The following is a 26,166-nucleotide window of genomic DNA, read 5'->3' as shown; positions in this document are numbered from 1 at the left end:
ATTTCTTGTTCATTCTCTAGGTGTTCAGTAATATCCTGGCAACAAAATTAAAGGAGAAACAGTACAAGGTTCAAGAAATTGACTTAGCCTCATGCGATCCTGAAGATATGTTAACAGAGGAGGTATGTAAAAAAAACATGATTAGTACCAATTTTGTATGGTTTTTCAATAATGTAAGTTCCAGTTGCACTTGCACATGCGCAATGGCTGCAAGAAAAAAAGGAAGAGTGAGCGCATGATATTGTATAAATTCTTTGCAGGTACACTTTTATCAGAAACAATTGAACTTATAGATACAGTGTTTGTTATAGCTATGCACTGGGTTTGTATCTAAATGGGAGGTGAATTAATAGTGAATTAGTAGTTAAAATAAAGTCTTGGTAAAATATTAGATGCGAAGAACATACAATGCAATATGTTCATTCTTCCTTTTTGCGACTGTACATAAACACAGCCTCTGGCTTAGTTCAGACAAGTGGGACAGATCATGATCGCTCCATGTCCATGATTCAGATCTCAGCATTGATTGTGTTCATGCTAGTATGTTTCATACACATTCAAGGAAACTTAGTCTGACTGGCTGTTTAACTCATTTGTGAAGGTGCTCCCTCCTGTGCTTATACTTAATTATGGAACAGACAGTTGACTTTTTAATGTGAGAGACCTGCATTAGTAGATACATAGATACGTTAAAGAACTTCCCTTTTAACACCATTACAAGTTTAGGAACATAACATGGAGCTCTAAAATGAACAGAAGAGCTGTGAAAAAATGTAAAGAAGAGATAGGTTTCAGATGTATATGTGACAGTCACCAGGAAATTACACCTTAAGTTTGAAAGTGTCATTTATTGTTTATTTGACTTTTTTTTCTATTTGTTTTACGTCGCACCGACACAGATAGGTCTTATGGCGATGATATTTGACATTTTGATGGTACATAATATAGAGTTGTTTTCGTGAAAACTAGAAGTCTCTAGCTTGAAAACTGCAGTAAAAAGTAAGTTTGTAATACAGCATTTATTGAATTTCAAGAAAATGTATTTCAAATATTGGTATTCTGATGCAACAACATAGTAAGGCAATTTGACTGTTTCAAATACCAGTATGTAGAAAAAATTAAGAAAAAATGTAACAGAAAATTTTAACAAACTGTAAATAAAAATTTGAATCAGTTCAATGTTTACACACACTGACTGTCGAAAAACGAATTATATGTTATAGTTATTTAAATAAAACCCTATATTTTAATTAACTGTGCCCTGTACACGTTATTCTCATAATCAAAGGTCAGTGTTAAGTTCTTTTTACAAAATGTTACGATATTTTTCAATGAGTTAAATTTTTGCAGTTTTACTGAATTTTAGTTAATAAAGTTAGAGGCACTGCCCACACTCTTGCAGCTGAATATTCTGTTGTCACCGAACTCTTTCCTCATGCTAGTAATGTGTGTTTCCACTCCTGGCAATGATGATAGACTCCATGCGCTATGGCATGCTACCCACATGGTCCTGGATCATTTCCAGGGGGTGCACATCCACTCCTGCAATAGTGCTGGTCTCATTTCATTCAGGTTGACAAAATTTCAGATATTTTGCCCAAGCATAGCAATGGGATTGAAGCTATATGCTAGCCAGTTCAGAGTTTTTATCCTGATACCACAAAGGAATTCTGACACTCAACAAACGACGTGCGGGCAGGTATTTTTGTATGTCATTCTGAAGTTTTTGCCTACAAATCAAGCAAATATTGCTTTCTTAACACCTCCTCCGTATAATGGCGTGCATTCAGAGCACCTCCATCAATGAAACGCTCTTTTCACACCTGAAAGCTGATACCACCACGAATCATGACAGAGTGGCCTCCAAACAGCATCCTCTCAGAGATATTTTGGGGTGAGTATTACTGCTCAGTCCTTCTCCATTTCTCTGTCTACTATCAGGAGACCAAACAAAATTGTGAATCATGAAGAGCACCATTGACCACTGGTTCATAGACCTTTTCCAGTATTGACGCACACATTTTAAATTTTTGTGCTGGGAAGTAAGTTGCACACTAGTGGCAGGTCTTCTTGACCTCAAAATGGCTTCCAGTACTCTTTATCTTACAGTCCTCTCACTTACAAGGACATTTCTTACTGACTCAAGATAATTTTTGACCTGGATCATGGTAATGTGGTGATCTCGCAAGACCTGAAGGACATGGAGCCTGTCATCCCTGGAATTTGTAGACCTCCAACAGCCTGATCTATGTCGTCTCTGACAGGTACCAAGTTCATAGAATTTTCTCTGAAAACACTGGTCACTTCTATGATGCACAATCACATTATTGGCATAATGAATCCTTTGTCCATCTTTGATTAACGTGAGAGTTATCTCAGTGTCTTCTCAGCTAAGAGGTATCTTTACTCAACAAGTGTGAAAAAAAATTGAAGAAATTTTGTTACCTTTGCTGATATTCCATCAATAGCTTCCACTTTGCTAAAGCCGCTCATGGTATGGCATTTATGATCTCTATCTCTTGTCTCTAAAATTGTTGAATACATGTTTCTTAGCTCATAAAATCTCCCTCAATGGAAGCTGGTTCTGTATGTTGGTGTTTATGAATTTGTTTTTACAATGTGATCCACTTTTTTCTTTTTTGGTCAGTGTATAATAGAAACCGTATGTTATAATGTATTAGGGAAATCTGAATCTTATAATAACGAAGGTAATGGAAATAAATAATAAATAAGTTTCCGAAAATTGTTTTTCAAATTGCTTCTTAGTACCAAATTAAAATTTGCATACATTACTGATCATATCTTGTACACTATAACAATAAAAATACACTGTTATCATTAGTGGTGGGCAGCATATTGGTGGGTAGGGGTGGGGAAGGTACTTGAAGGGGCTGTCATTAAGGAATTCCCAGAAATTTCTAGGTACCGTACGAATGGACTGATACCAATTGCTAGAAAGGCACAGTAGAAAAGTGACAAGTTAAACCTCAGTTTGTGTGTAGTTGTTATTCAGAAGTTAGTATATATTCACATTCAGTGTTTGTGAACTTCAGTTACAAATATGGCCTATGAACCGATGCCAGGAAAGCTTGGTGAAAGTTTCGGATCTTAACTGAATGATTATGGTAAGGCGAGAATAGAACAAGTGCTTTGTAAGAAATGCAGAAAATCGTTCATGAATAGGGGTTGGAGGATAAAGTTGTCGCAGTTTGCACTGACAATGCAAGAAGTATGGTTCTACGAGTTAAAAGAGCAAAATACGACAATTTTCAGTGTTCAGCCCACACCCTACAATTAAAGTTTAAATAAAGATGCTGCTATTGAAACATTACTTTCCAAGTGCGGGAAAATAGTGGGACATTAAAAACACAGCCCTTATCTAGGCCTTGATGCATGTAAATTAAAACAGGACATACAGTAGTTACTTGATGGGATAGCACATATTTCACACTCAAGAATCTTATGAAAGCTAAAATGTTGTTATAGACGTCCTATAGACCCACCCTCCTAATATCAGATCTGTAACAACAATTGAATGGATGATTAAAAAAACTGATTTTGTGTGTTAAGCCATGTTTAGAAATATCAGGGCTCCTTGGTGGTAGTAAATATGTGACAGGCTGTGTTGTATTGCTTGCAGTAACACACTTGAAATTATCTATACGTTGCTCCAATGTCACTCCTGAGTACATAGCTAAATTTAAAAGGACTCATGTAGAAGATTTAATGGTTAAGACAAATGATTGCTGTTAAGTGAAGACTTACCAGGAAGCCACTGCCCTCGATCCTTTACTTGAATATCTTAGATTTATTGAAAAAAAAGTCAGGGAATTTGTGTGGAAAATAATTTTGGAGAGAGATATGGACAGAGTAAAAGTTCCAATAAAACCCTGCAGCAAGAAGAGGAAACAGAATTTGAAACTGATGAAGACCAACAGGATTCTGATAATGCCATTTCGGTTTCAAGTTCAGAACTACTTGTGACAGGGATTGCTGTCTACAATTTGTTGGTGGAATTAGATGATGACTTTGCAAACCCTATGCAATGATGAAAAATACATTCAGTCCAACTTCCATATCTCACATGCATAGCGAAAAAAATTGCTTTTCATTCCAGCTACTTCAGTTTCCTGTGAGAGTGTTCAGTGATACTGGAAATATTGTTACAAAGAGAAGGGCGGCCCTTAGTTCTGAACATGTCAGTGTGCTAACATGTCTGAAGTCCTGGAGCAAAGAGCAGTGACTGTAAGTAACTGTCAAAATCAGTTTCAAACTTTTGTATAATTAAATTATCAATATTGAAATTTATACAAAATATCAATTAACTGCTTTTAATTATTTATTACTTGCATGCCACCAATACAATTAAAATTTAAAATATAAAAAGGTACATCATCTTCTTTATAGCATATTTAATTATGGAAATATATTAAGCAGGTGTTTTTCTTGAACTTATACTATGTGAACCCATTTAAAATTTGATTAATCGACTGATTAATCTATCAGCCATTCAGAATTTTAAATCGATCAACAGCTCTGGTTATCATTATAGCCTCCATAAGCATGTGCAATATTATGTTTGCATTGTCTCCTGAATCACACTCGCTGTCACTTGCTTTACTATCAGAGTCAAGACGTGATTTGGTGCCCCTTAGAAAAAGAATTACAAATATCCCAATCACCTTTCTCTCGCTCCGTACTTTTGCCACCTGTAGTCTGTACCTTTAGCTTCTGTCTCATGATGGTGCAACAGGCCTACTGCATTCTCATAACGAGCAAGCCTTAGTTAAAATAAACTACAAAATAAGCCCCCTAGATAACAGTCTTTCATTTTAACTGTAACGTGCTGTTTACGTGGGATGTTTAATGTTATAGTTTAAGAAGATCGCAGACACTTCATACAGTATAAGGAACCATACCTTAAGTAAAATTCCCAATGCTACTTAAGGTGTGGTTTCATTAGTGTGCATAACCTGTATCAAGGGACTTTTAGAGACTTTCCAAAGCACAAATAGCACTGTTGGTACCACTATTTTGTAGTGTAAGGTTCAGGCTAACAGATGGTGCAATCGAAAAATCAATATTTATCACCCACATCATGTTTTATGCTTTTGTCTTGCAAGATCTTACTCCACAATTTAAAGTGTGGTTTCCTGGTGAGTGTCGCATATTACTAATATATAGAAGTTGAAGCATAGCAATGTATAGAGGGAGGCATAAGAATGATAGTAGACTTCTCGTCACCCTAGAAACTTAAAACTTGATATAAACGAGTGCCTAGATTTTTATGTAATATCAAAGTGTAAAATACATACATAAAAATGTAGTAGATATTAAGGAAATATGTGATATTAATAAAATATGTAGCTTAAAATCACTATTTATGAATGCATTTAATTTAAAAAAAGTTTGTATGTTAATTTTATTATAACTTATGGTTATGGTATGAGATCATAAAATTGTTTTAAATACCTCCTTATTTTACAACAAAGTTATCTTCTTTATTTTAGATAATATATATAATCTACTGTTTTCTAATTTTGAAAGTAAGAGTATTTACTTTACTTATCAAGTTATCAAATTAACCCAATCGCTGCCAAACCTGTATATATATGTTTTTGAATGCCGTGCCACGTCCACCAAACCCATATATAAGTTTTGGTGCCGTGTGTACTTCACCGATCTCACAAATGAACGCGATATAATGTCATGCTTTGAGAATCTGTGGAAATGCTCAAAGAAGTTCTGTACTGCAGATATACCATTCCATTTCGCGTGTTTTGAAAGCGATCTGGTGTTATTTCAGCTTCGTTGGAGTGGAACATCTTTCCCGCTTACGTGTAGCCATCATGGCGTCTTGAAGTATACATTAATCTCTTGTTGACGAAGAAATTGAATGTTTCCTCATAAATAGTGATTCTGGAGAGCTATATTTTGATAATAATGGTGGAGAATATCTAAGTGGCGACATTGAACTACAAGAAAGTGTGAGACAATGTAGTAATGATGAGTCTCATGCGGAATTGTCACCCCTTCCTCAGATATATTATTTTTTCCCCAAATGTAAATGATTTTGATATTACCAGCTCTTGGATAAATAATTTTATATTATATTTCAGTAATAGTATCACCGAGCGGAGTAGCCGCGTGTATTAACATGCTGCGGCTGTGGAGCCAAGCTGTGCACTCGGCAGGCAAGTGGGTTCGAACCTCGTCGTCAGCTGTCTTGAGAATTTCATTTCTTTGTGGTTTCCCTTTTGCACTCCCAAGAAATGTTGGGACAGTTCCTATTCATAAGCCACAGCCGATTCCTTCCACTACTGTACCCAGTTTCATTCACCATCATCATCATTCGTTTCATATTCATTATCTTCTCAACAGAGTTTTGCATCGGGAAGGGCATCCGGTCATAAAATATGGTGTAAAATACAATCTCACTTCATCCCCGACATCGTATTGGGCTGCGGGGCTAAGGGGACGATGTGCATTCCATTAATAATATCAGTAAATATGTATCTGTCAAAGTGCTTCTTCCTTTAAAAAAAAAAAAAAACGGTCCACAGGGCCCGGCTGGTCATCAAAACTCGGCAGTGAAAAGGTTGAAGGCATAATCAACGTAATTCAAATAATTTTTAAAATGTTTTTCACTGTAATTTGCAGAATTTGAGGCGGTCCTTTCCAAAACTCGTCTTATCCACCATAAGTGATTTTTCAGGAAAAGCAAAAAACCTGTAATTTTTGTAATATAAGTCTCGCTTGTTTAAGTGTATTACGTGTTCAAGTCCAATGTCATAGGGTCGTCTTACTGAAGAATTATAAATATAATTAGTAGAACGTCAATAAATTACATTTGTATTTTGGATAAGGCGAGTTTTGGAGCATCAAAAAAAAAAATCAAAATATATTACCTCACACAACTTACTTTAAAACAAGAAAAATTAAAGAATTGAGAATATAATGTTGTAATAAAACTCACCAACCACTAATACACTTTTTTGCTTCCAGTATATTGATATTCACTAATAAATTAAACACAGCAGTGTTGTTTATCATATTTACATCCTATCCATAGTATTTGGATAGAATTCTTCCTTTATAGGCTACACTGCACTCAAAATAGAAGTAACTTGAACAATAAAACATCACTTTGTTATTAATCAAATTCTCAGATCTGTTCCCTCCTCTTGAGATCCATCACAAAGAACTTCTGTTTCTTCAACAAGATTGTTTTCGTCTACAGAAATTGAGGTGAACAGATTCTTATAAAACAAAAGCAACTCATTCCTTTCTTAATCCATTCCAAAATGCTTTTCAGGCAAATTTTTTCCTCCTTTACTTTGGCGGGATTCAAGTTTAGTCCTGGCAATAATTCAGGTGGCATTAGCATATCTCGCAGGCGTTTTCCCTTTTTCATTACCGATTTTCCTAAACCGATGTCTGAGTTGTAATGAGGTTCTCTCTAAGGGTGACATTTCCCAGTGAGTCTTTGCTAATAACAAATCGTTTCACTGAAGAAAATTTAAAGTGCCAACATGCAGGTTTTTTCATCATATTTTCAGCCATCATTCTCCAATTGTTCACCGAGCAGTCTCTGCCAAACTTGAAGACTTCAGCATGTTTGCTAAAGACGTCTTCATATTCTGCTAGATTACAGATTATAGGGAATTTCCGTATCTCTCTCGACTTGAGCAAATACCCTGTCAGAGGGCAGAAATGAGTGGCCTGTCATAGGAAAGACCAATTCAACACTTCCTATATTAGGCGGAGCTGTATGTGTCAAGAAATATGAGCACATTGCAATAATTGTAGAATTGCGGTTCTGTCCTCCGCAGCCATCCGCACAAAGTCGTATAGTTGTGAAGTTTGACAAATCAGTTTTTGATAACCAATGATAAACTGCAGATGACGTTTCATTAGACCCCTTTTTGAATTCATGCTCCATCCATGTGTATGTAAAAACATTCTCCTTTGTCAACTTGGCATGTGAGGTACCCCTCACAATGGTAAAATTATAGGTGTACAATTGGCGACTGTAATAGGCAATTTGATCTGGAACTTTTGGATTCATAAGATTCTTTTGGCAGTCAAGGAATGGAATATGTAATTGCATAAGAATCGGGGGCTTACTAATAACCTCATGATCCCTAGAAAAATCAAAAATCCCCTAAATCTACCGGCGGAGGGCTCAGCTGGATGGTTCAAAATTGGAACTTAGAAGCAAAAGAATATGACATTTTTCACCTTGTGGGAAACAGTTTTTGTCTGCTTAAATGCTTCCTGGAAGTCCAATTTAAAGTGTTGATGGAAGTTTTTTAGATATTAAGGAGGTAAGGAGACACATTCAAGTCAGGCTTAGCAGTGTACCAAAGGCAGATATAAAAATGAATATGGAACAACACACATGTTTTGGCAATTGAAATAATACAGATGTTACATAAATTTGTAGGAAATATATAAAATGTTCCTTTGATTTGCCACGAACCTACTACGCTGGCGTAGCAGGGGGAGAGGTGATACTCTCACGTGGCACGTCCCAGATGGCGGATAGGGGGGTCCTAACCGGCTTGACGACGGACTTGAGGGAAATAAAATACCTCTCGTGGACCAAACACACTACCCCCTGTGGGTGGGGGATGCAGACGAATAATACACCCACGGTATCCCCTGCCTGTCGTGAGAGGCGACTAAAAGGGGCGACCAAGGGATGATTGAATTAGAATCATGAAACTACTTTTGATTCGTACCATCATGTGGGGAACAACATGGGTTGCCTGTACTTGCGAGTAGTACCACTAAATTAGGTACGAAATACGTTGGTGATTAGTAGTAGTAAAAAGGCTGGCCTGGGGGTTTCCAGTACCCGTGCGTCGTACCCATGTGAGCAACACCGCGGGTCTGCGCGTAGCCTGTGAGTTGCACCGCTATATGAGCGACACCGTTGGTCTGCGTTGCCTGTGATTGGTGCCCACTATGTGAGGAACCCCACGGGAATACCGGCGCCCGTGGTTAGTACACCTAGGTGAGGAGCCTCATCGGTTTGTGTTGGCTATGAGTGGTGCCATTGTGTGAGAAACACCATAGGTCTGCGTTACCTGTACGAAGTACAATACTTGTGAGTAGTACCATCTTGTGTGGAACACCGTGAGTTTTGCTACTTTTGATTAGTACCCCAACATGACAAATACCATGGTTCTACTTTACTCGTGACATGTACCATTCTGTGGGGCCTTAGACATGGATTTTGCACCCCTTTAGACATCAAGCATCATTGTGCTTTATGAGTGGTCCCTTGGTCAGTAATACTATTATTTACGATCTTTTTTTTTTAGTCTGATCCACTGTTTTTTGTTTGTTTGTTGTTTTTTTTGTTGGGTTCATGTCCATCCATTTTTCGTGACATTTTTATTTTATTTTGGTCAATGGATGAATTTGAACTTTTTGTTATTTCATTTCGTACTATTAGGGGCCGATGACCTCGATTTTAGGCCCCTTTAAACAACAAGCATCATCATCATCATCCTTTAAATTGCTAAATGCTATTTACCTGGTTCACCTCTTTGTTAATAGTAGTGGTATTTGAAGGTGCTCAGAAGCGTCACCCCCATGTCAGTAGATTTACTGGCACGTGAAAGAACTCCTGCGGGACTAAATTCCGATACCTTGGCATCTCTGAAAACCGTAAAAGTAGTTAGTGGGACGTAAAGCAAAATAACATTATTATTATTATTATTATTATTATTATTATTATTAGGCCTATTATTGTTAGTAGTATTATGTTACGTGATCGGTAATCTGCATTTATCACTCAACATTTTTCTTAAAACTCGTGATTTGTATGCGTAGTGAAGTGTGTAGGTAATGAGAGAGAGAGAGAGAGAGAGAGAGAGAGAGAGAGAGAGAGAGAGAGAGATGAATGAAGAAGCATTGGGACTGATGACGAATTGATCTACACTGACCTGCATTTAGGGCTGTCGCCCAGGTGGTTAGTTGTTAACCTAAAGCCTGTGCATTTGAATACAGCTATGTACGAGCCACTTATGAAGATGTGGAGAACATCCTTTTGTGTTTTCATGTTTGTTCTAATCTTTTTTGTTGCTCCCTTAACCAGTGCTTTATATGAATTTGTCACGTACAAAAACCTATATGAGTTAGTGCAGCTTAAAATAAACAGCTTGTGTATTGTCGTTGTACCTGTGAACAGCTTGTGTATTGTCGTTGTACCTGTGAAAATCACTATGTGAAATATTTTGCCTTAGAACTTTGGCCGGTAATGTTCTGTCATCGAAGGTTCAATATTGCTCAAATATTGTCGAGGAATTCTTGCTCTTCATAATATGTGTGCTGTGGGTCTGTATTTCTCCAAAAATATTATCACATAGCAGTTTTTGCAGGCACAACAACAATATATTGTTTTGATATGATTTGCATACAGTTTGGTATTTACCAATCAACATAGCTAGTTAGTCATAATACTGTCATTTACTTGTCTAACATTGTATCCCATTCTGTATCATTTGCAATCTCTTTTCCAGAAAACAGCCCAGTCAGCATTTATATTTATATTACCTACACACGATGGAGGCAAACCACCTCCATCTGCTAGCTGGCTTTACAAGTGGTTAGATGAATCAGCCAATGACTTCCGTACTGATAATGCTTTATTGAAAGATTTGAAGTATGCAGTGTTTGGGCTTGGGAGTTCAGCTTACAAGGAGAACTATAACGTGGTAAGTTTATATGCCTGATTACAGTGTGCCATCTTCAAAAGTTAAGTGTAATAGAATTCTGTAATTAATGTAATTCTCTAATTTATTTCTAGTAGGTTATGTCGATACTGATTGTATACATAAAAAATTAGAATATTTAGTGCAGTATGTGCAAAATGTATAAAGTTGGATGTAGAATGGTTTGGTGTACAGAATGTACTAAATAATAATACATTGAAATATATCTGGCTTTCATTGTTCTAATAATCTGCATAAGAAACTTCATCTTGATTTACCCGTATTGACTGAGATTACGAATACTTATAAAATCTTATGGTTCCACCTGTTTCAATACAAAAACAACGTTGTCAGGTGTTTTACAACATATCTTTAATTGCCGTACTAGTTTCGGGTGCTAATTACGGTGCCATCATCAGCTGCGTGACAGTAAAGAGAAACTTGGCAATACACATAAAATATACAACAAAAATTTAACACAAGATATTAAGGAGTTATTTGTATGAATATGTTGTTGTATATTTTATGTGTATTGCCAGGTTTCTCTTTACATCTACCTGAATATCTTTACGAGTTTAGTGAGTCTGTAATTAGCATAACTTAAGTTATTTGAATAAATATTTGTCATCTTGGTTTTCAGGTCTGCTCCCATTCATATGTAGTGTCAACCTTGTTAATGAAAGAGAAACAGATAACATTGCTAAGGTTTTCAGAAATGTGCAGTTTAGAAACCTTTTTTTATGTGCTCCTCATAGAAAGTTGGTGAACGTTTTACTTCATATACTCTTAATTCGTTGACTGCTTCGACGGTTTGGTTCTCAATATTCCTTTTGGTTCTCAGTATTCCTTTAGTTGTTGTCGTGGTGGATCATAAAAATGAAGTGCATTCCAGTGTAGTTACTAAATGAGCTGTTAGAGAGCACACCCTTGATGAACAATACTTAGTGACATCATAATGGAAGGATGGTGTCGATGATGTAAGGAGTTCTCTCTAATAAGCTGTCGTTAGCTTTAATCCATTGCACACAGCGCACGTATTGTGTCTAGAAATAAAATGGTCTTTATCAGTAGCTGAAGAGGTGGTTTTTATAACCATAACAAAGTCTGAACACCTGTCTCAATGGTCAATGCTAAAATTATGAACTCCTCCAACACCAAGAAACCCTCACGGATGCCATCAGAAGAAAACAGCTGGCTTTCTATGGATAGCTGTATAGAATGAATTCCCACAGGCTGTTCTAGAGGATCTTTGAAGTAGCCAGCAAGGGTAAAGCCACTGGTTCGTTGTGGATCCAGCAGAGCGAAACAATAATGATATGATAGTAATTGGGGGAGATCTAAACTTGCCTGAAGTTGAATGGAATGGAGCTGCAAGTGAAGCCCTTGAACAGAAACTGGCAAATAAGTTAATTTGGGAGGGAGGATTTACACAAATAGTACAACAACCGACTCGTCTCAGTAACTTACCAGATGTATTCTTGGTTAAATCATGGGAAATTGTTGATTAAACTGAGGTAATTGAAGGAATAGGTGACCATAAGGCTGTAATAATGGATGTAGGACTGGTACCAAAAAGGCTTAATAAGAGGGTCACACAAGACAAGAAATTGTACAGAAAAACTAAAGTTGATGAGTTTGGGACTTACCTTAAATCACAATTCAGTTGTTGGATAAGTGAAGGGAGTAATGTGGATACACTTTGGGCTAAATTTAAAGGAATCATTTAGGAAGGAGAGAAGAGATTTGTACCTGTTAAGAAGGGTAAAATGACCTCAGATCCTGTTTATTATACAAGGGAAATAAGAAAATTAAAAAGAAAATGTAGAATAGTAAACAGGAAAATCAAAGAGGGTAGGGAGAGTAGAGAAACTAGAAAACAGCTAATGAGGGAACTGAATAGAGTGAAAAAGGAAGCAAAAGAGAATTATATGAATGGCATACTTCAACAGGGTAATGACCACAAAGGGAACTGGAAAAAGCTGTATTCATATATCAGGAATCAAAAAGGAAAAGGAATCCAAATTCCTACAATGGTGGGAGAAGGGGGTGAACACTATTTAACAGATACTGAGAAAGCAAACCTATTTAGTAGGGAATTCAGAGGTTCAGTAGATGATTGTCAGGAGTTGGAAACCGAAACAGAAGATAGAGAGGGAGGGACACAGAGGGAAACAAGAAGCTTCTCATTCACAAATGAAGATATTTTCAGAGAAATCCAACTGCTTCAGCAAGGAAAAGCAGCAGAAAGTGATCAAATTACTCGGGAGGTGTTAAAGACAATGGGGTGGTACATAGTGCCTTATTTAAAATTTCTCTTTGACTATGTCATAAATAATAGTGTAATACCAAAGGAATGGAAGGAATCTATAATAATACCAATTTATAAAGGAAAGGGTGATTAAAGGAAACCAGAGAACTACAGACCAATCAGCCTGACCAGTATAGTTTGTAAAATACTGGAGAGTTTAATATCAAAGTACATCAGAGGGATATGTGATGATAAAAATTGGTTCATGAGGAGCCAGTATGGATTTAGAAAGAAATTTTCTTGTGAGGCACAACTGGTGGGATTTCAGCAGGACATATCAGATCAATTGGATTCTGGAGGCCAGTTAGATTGCATAGCTATAGATCTTTCCAAAGCCTTTGATAGAGTGGAACATGGAATATTATTAAAGAAATTGGAGGGAATAGGATTGGATGTAAGGGTTATACGTTGGATAAAAACATTTCTAAATTCGAAGGTTCAGAAAGTCAAAGTAGGAAATAATGTATCACAGGAAGAGAAAGTTTGGAAGGGAATTGCACAGGGTAGTATAATCGGTCCGTTACTTTTCTTAATATATGTAAATGATTTAGGGAACAATATAACATCAAAAATAAGATTGTATGCAGATGACATAATTGTTTATAGGGAAATAAATAATATTGAGGATTGTTCAGAATTACAAAGGGACCTTGAGAGTATCCAGCAATGGGTTGAAGAGAATAATATGAAGGTTAATGGAGGCAAATCAACTGTTACAACATTTACAAACAGGAGTTTTAAAACTGAATTTGAGTATACTTTGGACGAGGTAGTTATCCCAAAAGATGGCAAGTGCAAATACTTAGGTGTGAGATTTGAAAGTAATTTGCACTGGAAGGGTCATGTGGATGACATTGTTGGGAAAGCATACAGATCGTTTACATGTCATAATGAGGCTACTTAAAGGATGCATCAAAGAATTGAAAGAGAAAAGTTACTTAAGTATGGTTCGTCCATTATTGGAATATGCAAACAGTGTTTGGGATCCTCACCAAGAATACCTAATAAAAGAAATAGATAGTGTGCAGAGGAAAGCAGCAAGATTTGTAACAGGGGATTTCAGGAGAAAGAGTAGTGTATCAAAAATGTTAAAGGAACTTGGTTGGGAAATTTTAAGTAAGAGAAGGGAGAAAACTAGACTTACAGGATTATATAGAGCCTATACAGGTGAAGAAGCATGGGGAGATGTTTGTGAGAGGCTTCAGTTGGAAAATAATTATATCGACAGGACTGACCACAAATATAAAATTAGAAGGAATTTTAGCAGAAGCGATTGGGGTAAATTTTCATTCATTGGGAAGGGTGTGAAGGAGTGGAACAGTTTACCAGGGGTAGTGTTTGATCCTTTTCCAAAATCTGTACAGATATTCAAGAAGAGAATAAACAGCAACAGAGAAAATAAATGAAATGTTAAAGGGCATTCGACCAGTGCAGGTTAATGTAAATAAAAAATGTGTGTGAATAAATTAATTCCATCCAATGGTCTAAGGAGTTTGGACAGCCAAAGTAGGGGACTGCCTGTAGGGGTGAAGTACAGTGGGGATTTCGAGGGCCCTGGAACCGCTACGGTAGCTGTGAAGGCCCTTCAGGAACTCTGAAAAGTGGTGGCAAAAGGGGCTCTGGTTAAGACGCAGCAGGTCGTTATGCTACTTAGGTTCCAGAATGTGTAAAAAGAAAAAAAAGAAAATAAATGCAATGTAAATTTTAATCTTATACCAGTTGTATAGTATCATTTGAAGTAATTCCACATACTGTATATCAGTTGACTATATTTGTAAGAAGTACAGGAGATATGACTAGAATTTTGTAAACAATATAAATTTATTAAGGATGAGCTGTGTGTTTAATAGAAAAAATTGCTAGCATAAATTGTATAATATTGTATTTTGGGAAAATTTTCTTCTCTTGTTAATTTAATATCTAGTGCTTGACAATAATGTATTTTAGTGTACCATTTGCCACCGAGGTAGACACCTCATTTGCAAATAAATAGATTTTGATTTGATTTGAAATAGTTGTTGACTCCAGAAAGAAGTCGTGGGAAGATTTTGGTAATAACCTGGAAATGCTAGGTCAAGCAGCAGGGAAACCTTTCTGGACAGTAATAAAGAATCTCAGGAAGGGAGGGAAAAAGGAAATGAACATTCTTTTGAGTAATTGAGGTGAACTCTTAATAGATCCCAGGGAATCACTGAAGAGGTGGAGGGAATATTTTGAACATCTTCTCAATGTAAAAGGAAATCATCCTGGTGGTGTTGCGAGCAGCCAAGCTCATGGGGAGGAGGAAAATGATGTTGGTGAAATTACGCTTGAGGAAGTGGAAAGGATGGTAAATAAACTCCATTGTCATAAAGGAGCAGGAATAGATTAAATTAGACCTGAAATGGTGAAGTATAGTGGGAAGGCAGGGATGAAATGGCTTCATAGAGTAGTAAGATTAGCATGGAGTGTTGGTAAGGTACCTTCAGATTGGACAAAAGCAGTAATTGCACCTATCTATAATCAGGGGAACAGTAAGGATTACAACAACTATCGAGGTATCTCATTGATTAGTATACCAGGCAAAGTATTAACTTGCATCTTGGAAGGGAGGGTGCGGTCAGTCGTAGAGAGGAAGTTGGTTGAAAACCAGTGTGGTTTCAGACCACAGAGAGGCTGTCAGGATCAGATTTTCAGTATGCACCAGGTAATCGAAAAATGCTACGAGAGGAATAGGCAGTTGTGTTTATGTTTCGTAGATGTAGAGAAAGCATATGACAGGGTATCGAGGGAAAAGATGTTCACTATACTGGGGGACTATGGAATTAAAGGTAGATTATTAAAATCAATCAAAGGTATTTATGTTGACAATTGGGCTTCAGTGAGAATTGATGGTAGAATGAGTTCTTGGTTCAGGGTACTTACAGGGGTTAGACAAGGCTGTAATCTTTCACCTTTGCTGTTCGTAGTTTACATGGATCATCAGCTGAAAGGTATAAAATGGCAGGGATGGATTCAGTTAGGTGGAAATGTAGTAAGCAGTTTGGCCTATGCTGACGACTTGGTCTTAATGGCAGACTGTGCCGAAAGCCTGCAGTCTAATATCTTGGAATTTGAAAAGAGGTGCAATGAGTATGGTATGAAAATTAGCCTTTCGAAGACTAAATTGATGTCAGTAGGTAAGAAATTCAACAGAATTGAATGTCAGATTGGTGATAAAAAGCTAGAACAGGTCGATAATTTCAAGTATTTAGGTTGTGTGTTCTCCCAGGATGGTAATATAGTAAGTGAGATTGAATCAAGGTGTCGTAAAGCTAATGCAGTGAGCTCGCAGTTGCGATCAACAGTATTCTGTAAGAAGGAAGTTAGCTCCCAGACGAAACTATCTTTACATCCGTCTGTTTTCAGACCAACTTTGCATTACGGGAGCGAAAGCTGGGTGGACTTAGGATATCTTATTCATAAGTTAGAAGTAACAGACATGAAAGTAGCAAGAATGATTGCTGGTACTAACGGGTGGGAACAATGGCAGGAGGGTACTTGGAATGAGGAGATAAAGGCTAATTTAGGAATAAACTTGATGGATAAAGCTGTACACATAAACCAGCTTTGGTGGTGGGGTCATGTGAGGCGAATGGAGGAGGATAGGTTACCTAGGAGAATAATGGACTCTGCTATGGAGGGTAAGAGACATAGAGGGAGGCCAAGACGACGATGGTTAGACTCGGTTTCTAACGATTTAAAGATAAGAGGTATAGAACTAAATGAGGCCACAACACTAGTTGCAAATCGAGGATTGTGGCGACGTTTATTAAAGTCACAGAGGCTTGCAGACTGAACGCTGAAAGGAGTAACAGTCTATAATGATAATGTATGTACTACTGTTCCGCTATCAAAACCAGACCCTTTCCAACATCCCTTACAGAAGCTAACCACAATGAAACCAGAAAATGGTCCAAGAAATGCAAAATAGAGGTCAGGAAGAAAATGAAGAATTACTGGGCCAACAGAAAAGGTCAAGGTACCAAGAAGAAAGCAGCAGCCAAAGGCATTTGATAATTTTAATTGGACCAAGCTATTTGAGATTATGGAGGTGATGGGGAGCTGATACCGAGAAAGAAGAATTATCTACAACCTGCACAAAAATCAGTCGGTGGTGATAAGAATGGAGGGCTATGAAAAAAGAAACAGGAATCCAAAAAGGAGTCTGGCAAGGCTGCTAATTGTCCCCTCTCATTTTCATTGTTATATAGAACAGGTAGTAAAGGAAATCAAAGAGGAATTTGGAAAAGGAATCTCAATACAAGGAGAGAGAATCAGAACTCTTGATTGCTTAAATTCTGTGAAGCAAGATGCTACCCTACTTGCGCATAGTCCCTGTGAGGATCTCTCTCCTAACGGGTTAGGGACCAGGGTGGATTGTACAGCCCTAGCCACCTAGCGAAAGGAGGGCCAAGGCTCAGAATATGCCCGAGATGCCCTCCCCTATTTCATAGCAAACAGTATCCTGACTCTCAGGATCACTACTATACCACTCAGCCGTTGTCACAGTTCATGAACTGTGATGTGACTACAGTAATCCACACCACAAACCAGCAAGCATGGGACCTGTGGGAGTAACAGAATCCCACTTCCATTTGACAGGCAATGGACTCCTTGGAAACAACGTAGTGAACGAAATGGAATTCAATGGGGAGCTATCAATATTAATGGGCCTAATGGAAGTATGAAAGTAGAACTGCCTGAGTCAGCAAAGATGATGTATCTGGATGTGTTAGGAGTTAATGATATTTGGATAAGGGAAGATAATGGCGAAGAGGCAGAGTTTGGAGTAGGACTGTACATCAGGAATATTATTGCAATTTTTGTTATTCACCTAAATGAGCGAATGATGTAGGCAGTTATCTGTTGGAGGAATTAGGTTGAGAATTGTCTTGGTCTACTCACAATGTGAGGGTGCAGATGAGGATGAAATTCACAAGTTTTATGAATCACTGAGTGACATTGTAGTCAGGGTCAACAGCAAGCATAGGATGGTGCTAATGGGCGATTTCAATGCGAGGGTTAGAAATAGAACTGAAGGATATGAAAAGGTGATGGGTAAATTTGGGGAAGATACGGAAGCTAATAGGAATTGTAAGAGTTTCTGGTACTTCTTTGCTAGTATGGGATTAGCAATTACAAATACATTCTTCAAGCACAAGGCTATTCACCGTTACATATGGGAGGGTAGCGGGACCATATCCATAATAGACAATAACTGACTTTGAATTGAGGAAATCTGTTAGGAATGTGTAGTTATTCTAGGGATTTTTTTATGATAAAGACCACTATCTGATCTGTAGTGAACTAAGTATCTCTAGGCCTAGGATAAAAACAATGAAATCCATCTGCAGCAAAGGTAATGCAGTGATTTCACAGTTGCGATCAGTAGTATTCTGGAAGAAAGTTTCGTCCAGGAGCTGACTTCTATCTTTTCACCGGTCTGTTTCTAGACCAACTATGCTTTATGATAGTGAAAGCTGGGTGGACTCAGGATATTTTATCCTTGAGTTATAAGTAATAGATATGAAAGTAGCAAGAATGATCGTTGATACAAACAGGTGGAAACAAGTGTAGGAAGGTACTCGGAATGAGGAGAAAAAAGGCGAAGTCGGGAATTAACACGGATTTGAATTTGCGCCGACTTTTTACGTTCAAATGGACATTAGATGACACAGTATGTCAGTATGCTGGTAGATAGTGGGCAGATGTACATTTTACTACGACTTGGGGTAATTTCCTGCTTTGTGGGATGTGTGATCTAAATAAACATGTGGCAGTCGTGAGGTCTGAAGTGCGCGGTTGGAATTCAAGTGGTGCTGAGTGATATAAAGAATAGCCATGGCACGTATAAAAACTAAAAACCTACTAGATCATCTTATGAAGGTATGCACAAATTTTCAGATTTTAGGGTTTATAGTATAGGAGTGATATAAAGTTAAAACAGTGTGTTGCATGTTACCTAAACAGCCAGGGTGGCATCTAAAAATCACTGGGCTGCACGATTAAATACCCACAGAGGGAGCTGGGAGTGCGTGTGTTAAGAAAAATGTTTACTCTAACAACACTTCATTACTTACAGTGTCCAAAACATGGATCAGAAAATTCAAGAGAAAAAATAATGTAGTTCCTCATAAAATTACACATAAAGCAGATCAATCCCGATTTGATAAAGAGCTGCGTTCTGGAAGAACTCTTGCCATTAAAGAGAGCAAAATTCTGTGGTGTTGTGGGTTCCGTTGCAGCATCTTACACATTCCTATATGAGGCGTTTAGAAGCCACGATGACTAATTCCATTAAATACAAATGTCAAGTACAAACTGTTGAAACTATTGATCTGCACAAAACTCGATTTATATTTCAGCATATTTACAATACACTCATTTATATTCTTACAATTAAGGTTATGTTTTCAACACTTTATAAATATGTAAAAATGTTTCATTGTCTCTGTCCCCCCTAAAGAAGCCACTTTCTATGGAGTTAGTCATATTGCCATCTGAAAGGTATTGACACAGTATTCTGAGTGGTTTGTATAAAAGTCATTTTATTAAACAAATATGCACAAACAAAACCCTTTTATATGAAAAAGGTACTAATATTATTGTAAGTAATTAAATTGTTCTTAAAATACAAATAAAAAGTGCCTAAAGTACAAATACAACATTATTCATTGCCTCTATTCTGCATACGTGATGCAGTTGTCATCACTGACAGGTTCATCTCTTGCAGTCTACAAGTTTTTTATAATAGTGGTGATTAATAGGAGGTATAAATTTCAAGAGGTCCATTAAATCTTTTTTTTGCCATGGAGATCAGTCTGGATGAGCTATAAAGAAGATCTTTTGGAGCATTATTTAAGCTTTCTAAGGGACGTTCGTTTCCATTTTTCTTCTGGATATTAATTTTTCCAAAAGGCATTTCTGGTAAGAAAGTAGTTTTAACATTGTCAGCCAGTTAACTGGTTCACCTTCGACACCTTGTTTCCTGTTGGTGATACACTTTCGTAAGTTTTCCGTTGAATACAAGTTTTCATGGTTCATTTTTGTGAGGATATATTTGTTTGTTTTCCTGCAGCCAGGAATGATATCATACCAATCCCTTGGAGAATAGATGTGGCTACGAGTTTTTTTTTTTTTTCAATAAAAGAAACATCTGAATCATTCAGAAGGTAACTATGTCCTGGCACAAGGAACTTTTAGTCAATAGTTTCAGTGTTACTGCCTTGATTTTGCAGGTACTTCATAAGAACGAGAACAACTTTGATGCTGCGGTTTTGACCTCCGCATGAGTCAGAGTATATGACAACAATATGTTCGGCATTCTTGCCATGGACAGTCAGATGTTTTGTTAGACAAGAGCTTATTTCCTGCAAACCACTCGAACCCTCAATTTTGGGCCGTACATACATGTAAGCTTTGTTGTCATTAAAAACATGATCAAGGAAATTGTAAACATACATGTTACGTTTGTAATAAAATACAGATGTTGACAATTTTCGGAAAGCTAAAGCCTTCTGTAGATCAAACATTAACACACAGTAATCCGTAGAGCACCTGCCCTGGTCTTCTTTTAAACATTCTCTGGTCTTTAGCGCCTTTCTCTGATACAACTCCTCAGTTTCTATGACATTCCTTTCATTTTCATTTCTCTGTAAATGTCTATTTTGGAAACTGTCGCACACTTGGCATGTCTTTAAGTGGTGGCTTAAAATGCAGATTGAAGTTAGTCGAAAATACATGGTGGTACATTTTTTCTTTAACAGGAGCTTTGTGGTTTTCACCACACCACAACACACACAAATCGTACATTTTCTTTATAGTAAGGTCAAGGTTCAAATATTTTCTATAAGGGTTGTGTGCTTTCGTGTAGTGGATGAAGTAAGCAGGAGATGAGTTTATGTGGTTTGCAACATCAGAAATGTCAACTTTATTTCCTGGGGTTGACTTCCCCTTCCATCTGTCATACAGCTTACATCATCCTTAATGCTGCAATTATGAATTCGGCCATCAGATACTTGAAAGGTTTGCCTAAAGTATGTTTTACAAACCTGAATATCATTGTTCTTGATTCAAAGAAAAAAGGAAAAAAGTGTGGTTTCTTGGACGTTTAGACTGATCAGTAGGTTGACGTCACATAATGCTTCTTGATTTGACACACCCATTGAGAAATATATTTCGCTCGGTCTGATTAGTTAAACTGTAAACTGAGTTAAAAAGGGTTTCCCTCTCATCTGCTGATATATTGTCGTTACATTTTTTTGCACGCTTACATGTTTATCACTAAAGACTTTTGCGGTGACTGTGTTGCCAGATCTAGTTTTATACTCTTCACCAGAAAGTCTCTTTTTCATCTGAAGCGCCCTCTTCGAATTATCAGGGTTTCTTGTACATTTACGGCCTCTAATTGGCTCTGCCCTAGGCCTAACCTAAACACCTGAAAGAGCAAAGTCACTGTGTTGCTCAACTAAAACATTATTATTCAGTTGGTAAACTTCATTAGAGCCTAAATTATTTAAACTGTCTAGTTTTTTACCTAATTGGCATGAAGAATTATCAGAATTTACATCTAAATCTGAACCGGGTACCAAGTCTGGATCAGAGTCTGAGTTATTACAAAACATGTCACTTTCACTGCTGTGGTCACACATTGTAGGCTGTTTCTTGACTGAAAAAAAAAAAAAAAAACACCAATAAATAACATACACAGATATTGTAAAGCTGGGAAACACAAAAAACAGTAGCAAAATGGTCACCTTAAATCAGTCAAGAACATTTCTTATGTCATTTAAACGTCACCTGTCGTGCACTGGTTCGCCCATCGTGAAGCAGTGGAGTTAATCGTTTTGGTCACTGAAACATTTAACTGTGGAGTTAGTCGTTTTGGCCACTGGCATATTCAGTGATGCCACCCAACCATGTTATTACTCACACTTGTAAAATATTGGAATTAGTCGGCTTGGCTTCTGAACGCCTGTGGCACAGAGACAATTTTCTCCCCCTTCAGTCACCGGTACGTTTCCAGTTTTCAGCCAACAGATTCAGATGTATGATCCAGTTTGCTTTCTTCCAAAGTGAAATATTTAATGGAACACCCAGGGTCATTTCAAACAGCTTCTGAGTATTGTTTTGACAGTGGACTTGCAGAAGAATATTCCAGAAACAACTGTGGAAAGGTTGCTTTCATCCGATGTGCTCGCTGTGACCCTGCGCTAAATGTGAATCCTCATATATACTGTACCCCAGGAACTGCTTACGGTCTGGACATTATTTTATTCAGTGACAAGTACTGCAACGGCATGGCCCTGGCGTGCATTTTGTGTGCAAGGAACCGCAATGGCACACCGCGGACATGCATTTAGCGAGCAAACTACGTCACAAGCTCCACGCTGGAAGTTGATCTCGAAGCGACGCACCGATCACGTGCACAGCACATGGTGATATGGAAACTTATAGAACATATTCTGCCAACACCATATTCATGCCACTAAGGCTCCTCTTCGCAGTCAGAATGAGAAGATGCCTCACCCCAGCTACAACGCTCTGACTCTGCAGTTGCCGTATACATTCTAATCTCTCCACCGCAGTTCACAACACAAGCAACTCTATTCTATCTCACCAGACCAGTAAAAAACAATAACTTCATCCCGAAGTCCGCCATACTTTATTCCACGGAACAATATCAATTTGTCTCACCGGCATCTCACACCGAAGTCTTCACATCACATTCGATGCTACAGAAGTCAACTAAAAGAATAAGCGAAAGTTTCAACCCGCAACATTTTCATAATTAGCAATTACCCACTAATAACTGTCACCATTGTTGCCATTCAAACGCACGGAATACCCATGAATCTCCATCCACACTGACCAGTCTCCGTACCGATCTCGGTGCTGCAACCAGACAACTTTCAGCTTGATGCCTATAAAACCTCATTTGGCTATGAAATATTTCCCTACCCCCGGTGATTTTAACTAAAATAAACCGCTCTACATATTTCTGAAATGTCAATGCTAATTCCTTCTTCCAATCTCTAAAACATCAGGACGCACTTGGTACTAGAATTTTTTATCCTTGCGCACCAAGCTGCTCTTGTGTAATTATGTATATAATTGTAAATTCTCAACTGTTCAATTAGATAATGTAATTACAATATAGTTACCAACCATTGACATTATTTTTTATTACAAACATTTACGCTGAATGTTATAATGTAAATATTTTAAAAACTTTATCTCAACTGTTCAATTGAACAATGTAAATACTGTATAGTTACCAACCTTTGACATTAATTTTTGGTTACAAACATTGACGCCGAACACTACACCTTTTCTCCCTTAATTGTTATCATGTAAATATTTTTAAACTTTATATTTTCCTATGATTGTGTCAACTGTTCTCCAGAGCACCACTACCAAACTCTACTATTTTAATTTTACGCATTGGTGCTGACTTCTCATCTATAAACCTATATGTTCAACCATCACTTTTGTACAACTATTTCCCATACTTAATTTTTGTATGTTTATTAATAATATGTATTAATTTGTGCATGTCAAATACTAACCAGGTACCTGATTTTTTGCCTTGAGGTGATAATTTGACTGATGATGCCCTCAATGAAGGGCGAAACATGTGGAATCAATAATAAATTCCTAATTTATAAAATTTATATGTATTGAATAGGTGATAAAACAAACCTTTTAGCATCCTACATTCAGTATCTTCAATACGGATAACAATGATTTTTATCACTTGCAAAACTCACGGCGCCGATACATCGGCTCTCTCCTATTTAGGGATTTTCGTCATTTGCGTGGCTGTTAAATCGTAACAGTTGACCGTGACGGTACCATAAAGTGTTAAATTTGTGTTTTACTCTACAGATATATCCACCAGCCCTACAAAATATTTTTATTTTCGACAAATGTAATCTGTTAACCGTGAATGTTTATGTTGTGGTTACTGGAAGTTGTTATTGTGTGGATCTGTTTTGGTTGGTTTATGAATACAACAATTTGATCTTGCTATGAGTTTAGTTTAGAGTGTATTTTGTTTCTTTGGTATATCGTGTGTTTGCTGTACTTCGCGAACTATAATTTTACTCCTTTTCATAACTCCATTGTTGCACGTGCTTGCATCATCTTTTTATCATAATGGCTAGGCCATATTCAAGGCCGAATGAGGCCGATATCCTTGAATTTTCAGATGATTTAGACTAATAATGACCTCCTTTTGCCAAAGTGATTCCCATTATGTGGGAAATGACAGTCACAGCTGCTCACCGTGCATCGGACCGCGAGGATCTGACATCGATGACCGTTACATGTACAGTGAATAATTTTTTTGCCAAGCTTCATGAGTGAATTGCAGCACACACATCATATGGACATTAAATTATTCAGAATTAAATGTTCTTTCTTTCATGTCTAAGAATAAGGAAGGAAGACGCAATAATGTCTGATTTTTCTGTCATTGAAAACCATAATTTATTTCCAAAATTTAATCTTTTTTTTTTTTTTTTGGCTTTACCAATAACAATACATCCTAGGTATATTCATTTCTGAAATGCTCATAGTTTCCTTTATTAGTGTGATATTAATTTTATTTTAATGTGTGTTAAACTGTTTACATGTTGATTTTTTTGTAATTTGGTTTGGAAAACCACAGAAATTAGTTTGAGTGTCTTCGAGCAAACTACTGCATATAGGCTGAGTGCCACCAGACTAACTTTCTTATAAGTGGAACATTAGAATCAGTGACTTTGTTGGCAGTTTTACAAACAATTAACTGATGTTCATTGGAAATCATATTACTCTTGCCATATTCTGTAAGTGTTAAATATCAATCCTTAAAGAGACTATAGGACAGAACTCTATAAGAAGATTAGTTTTTGCGATGTTGTTTGGTTTTTTTTTTTCAATGTGTTAAATTATTTAGAAAGACTTTAGGAGAAGTTCGCACATTTTTGAAGTGAAGAAATACATGTTTTTTGAAACGAAACCATTTACATTATTTAGACAAACTTTAGTAAGAACTTCATGAACTTTACAAATGAAGAAATAATTATTTTTGAAGTGAAATAATATTCATTTAATGTTAGAATATAGGAAACAATCCTGATATTATGACAGACATTCACTGCCATTGATTTAATCTCAAATATCAAGACGATAAATAATCTGTTCATAAGATATTTTGCTTTAATCGAATATTTCAAGCCAGAAATAATAGGAAATATACACGTCAAATTCATTGAGATGAATAAATTAAGTTTTTAAACTCATCTATTTCACTCGGCATATACCTCTCTGTACCTGCTCCATAAGAACCGTCCATCCCAAGTGTGAATCTCATGCCTTCATCCCTGATCATTTCCTGGTACAATACTGTTCACATTACTCTGCTGTGTGTAAGTAATATGGTATATATTGATTTCATAACCAGCGTTGAAGCCATTTTATTAACTATTCAGCCATTTATCTCATATAGTCAGTCATATTCATTTCTTTGCACCACACCCAAGAAACTGGAGTTGGAAAATTATACTAGTGTGCTCACAATTCCTATGTTTACAGATCATAGCAGGTATAATTTCTGTGGTATACACATTTTGACATAGACTATCCAGTATACATAGAAATTGGAATTTTGTGACAATATGTGGGTCCCCTTCCTTGTAAGAAATGTATGGCTGTCAGTTATGTCATTGATAATTAATTTGAATGACATGTATCAGTGTGTTCTTGAGACAGGCAAAGGAAATGACAAAAATGTTTATGAAACTCATGCCATTTGATGAATAAAAGCATTAGTCATAAGTTTGGTGTCAGAAATTAACACTTCGGTGGTCGCGCGAAGAAAACTCACACCAGTGGTCGCGCGGATCACAATTGTGATCCATTTTTCTTTGTGATAAATGGCTATTCTATACTATTTATTCAATGAATATGATTATGCATTGTGAAGAGAACTTTATTTTCTGTACATTATCATATAATTATGCATGCATTTATAAAAAATACCAGAAAATTTACTGGACATTGTGATTTGTCTCATTTACTCCCTCCATAATGTTTTTGAGGTACCTCACTGTCTGGTTCATTCAGCCA

The 26,166-nt window shown here is 36.9% G+C and overlaps 1 protein-coding gene across 1 annotated transcript in view; it reads left to right on the top strand.

Moving 5' to 3' along the window:
- The window catches only part of LOC136864751 (S-adenosyl-L-methionine-dependent tRNA 4-demethylwyosine synthase TYW1), a 198,886-nt gene that overhangs the window by 59,105 nt on the left and 113,615 nt on the right, over nt 1–26,166 (top strand). The window contains exons 3-4 of the mRNA XM_067142109.2: nt 21–122; nt 10,533–10,727. Of these exons, the coding sequence (XP_066998210.2) occupies nt 21–122; nt 10,533–10,727 (297 nt within the window). The remainder of the gene's footprint in view (nt 1–20; nt 123–10,532; nt 10,728–26,166) is intronic.

This window comes from Anabrus simplex, chromosome 2 (genome assembly GCF_040414725.1).
Source record: "Anabrus simplex isolate iqAnaSimp1 chromosome 2, ASM4041472v1, whole genome shotgun sequence".
Lineage (NCBI taxonomy): Eukaryota > Metazoa > Arthropoda > Insecta > Orthoptera > Tettigoniidae > Anabrus > Anabrus simplex.
The sequence above is the reverse complement of the archived record's forward strand: the minus strand, read 5'-3'. Positions and strand labels throughout refer to the sequence as shown.